The 1,891-nt window shown below is 60.5% G+C and overlaps 1 protein-coding gene across 1 annotated transcript in view; it reads right to left on the bottom strand.

The window, feature by feature from the left end:
• The window catches only part of LOC102772947 (sialic acid-binding Ig-like lectin 14), a gene marked incomplete at its 5' end in the record, with an annotated part of 2,677 nt that extends 1,297 nt beyond the window's left edge, over positions 1 to 1,380 (bottom strand). The window contains 3 exons of the mRNA XM_015561237.1: positions 183 to 230; positions 481 to 750; positions 976 to 1,380. Of these exons, the coding sequence (XP_015416723.1) occupies positions 183 to 230; positions 481 to 750; positions 976 to 1,380 (723 nt within the window). The remainder of the gene's footprint in view (positions 1 to 182; positions 231 to 480; positions 751 to 975) is intronic.
• Between the last annotated feature and the right edge of the window lie 511 nt (positions 1,381 to 1,891).

The raw sequence follows: 1,891 nt of genomic DNA on the forward strand, positions 1-1,891 counted from the left end.
AGAGAGAGAGAGGTGTGAGTGGAACACAGATCAGGCACGCACCCACCAGAGGTGAGGGACTGGGGTGATGACTTTCATCCTTGCCCTTCCCAGGTCTCATCCCATTCAAGCTCCTGCTCCCCCCTCTGCCCCACCAGCTCCCGGGGCAGGTCCCAGCCCAGAGAGGAGGGGTTCTTTCCTACCCGTGTCGTTTCTGAAGGAGACGCCTATGGTGAGGTTCCCTGGGGCATCTGGGAGAGAAAGACAGGGCCCCCCTTCATATGGATGTCACCCCATACCCAAGGTGTGGAGATGGGAACCGGCAAGGAGGGGTTCTCTCCTTCTGGCCCCTCCCCACCTACATGCAGATCCATGTCCAGGTGTCCTCAGGTTAGCTGAGCCTCCAGCACATTCACACACACACACACACACACACACACACACACACACACACACCAGTCCCACTACCTCTAGGGACCCAGCCACCCCTCAAACACTCACAGGAGACGTCCAGCCGGATGGTTCTCTGTGAGGTCAACAGAGGCTGTTGGACTTGGACCTGACAGGTGAGGCTGGTGCCGTGGTCCCGGGGCCTCGGGGTGAAGGTGAGCACCGAGGAGCGGCGGATCTGGGGGTCCAGTGAGTCCACAGCGGCTCCCGCCCAGGAGAAGGTGAAATGCTGTCCCCTTTCACAGGACCCTGGCAGGCTGCAGGCCAGCTGTGTGGGGCGGCCGGACTCCAGGGGCTCCAGAATCTGGATGTGGGGTTTGTCTGTCTGGGAGGAAGAAGAGAGAGGGAAGTGCCTGGGCCTCAGGAGTTGGGGACCCAAAGTGTGATCCTTGGTGGGACTCGTGCCTCAGGGCCTCTGAGCTCCCCAGGCCCTGTGATCTTCCCACCACCCAGAGCCAAAGCCCTGACAGGGAGTGTCCAGTGTCCTGTTCCTGCTCTAAGACGGGGTCCCATTTCCCTCGGTCCTCTCATGGGCCCCTGCCTTACCTGTCACCTGCAAATCCAGCATCTTCTCTCGGTAATTATATCTCACAGAATTTCCTCTCTCCACTCGAAAGAAGTAACGTCCTGAGTCACTCCTCCTGGCGTCTGTGATGTTCAGGGAACAGTCGTTGGTCCTGGGGTCCCCGAGGAGGAAGCGGCCTTGGGTCTCTCTCTTCACTGGTTTATGTGGGTTGTTTGAGGCCACAGGAGCAGCATAGTCTATGTTGTCCCTGACCCGGTACCAGTAGGTGTAGAGGCTGCTAGGGGAAGACCACGAACTCCACGGGTAGGAGAAGGAGCAGGGCACGTGGACACACAGACCCTCCTGCACTGTCACCGATTCCTGCACTTGGAGCTCATACTGGTAGCCTGGCTGCTGCTGCAGGGACCCTGGGAGGGGAACAGAGGCTCAGCGGCCACCCTCGCCCCTCCCCCACCTGCCCAGTCCCCCTCCCTCAGCCACTCACCCCCCCACAGCAGGGGCAGCAGCAGCAGGGGCACCATGGCTGCCTCAGGCAGGGGCAGAGCGGGTCCGGGTCCCTGTGTCAGGGAGCGAAGTGCCCAGCTCTGGGGTGGGGCCGAGGACACCCCAACAGGAAGCCCTAGTGGAGGGACTGTGGCCAGGCTGGAAGGGGAACTTGGCCTCCACGGGACCTGGGGGCGGGTGAAGTGGTGGCTGAGAAATCATCCTGTCTCCCTCCCCCCTCGACCCAACCCTGCCGGTGGACATGCTGAGGCCCCCAGAGGTTGAGAGGTGTGTCCACATGTGAATCTGAAAGTGATCACCTTGCAGATGATGTGTAAGTGGGGGGAAGGTCACCCAGGTGCCACGGGTTCAGAGCTGGACTTGGGGCAGACCCACCCTTGAGCCGAAACCACTGATTGGTCTAGAAAAGGATAACTTTCCTTTTTCTTTAGG

The sequence above is a fragment of the Myotis davidii genome, unplaced genomic scaffold (genome assembly GCF_000327345.1).
Source record: "Myotis davidii unplaced genomic scaffold, ASM32734v1 scaffold6476, whole genome shotgun sequence".
Taxonomy (NCBI): domain Eukaryota; kingdom Metazoa; phylum Chordata; class Mammalia; order Chiroptera; family Vespertilionidae; genus Myotis; species Myotis davidii.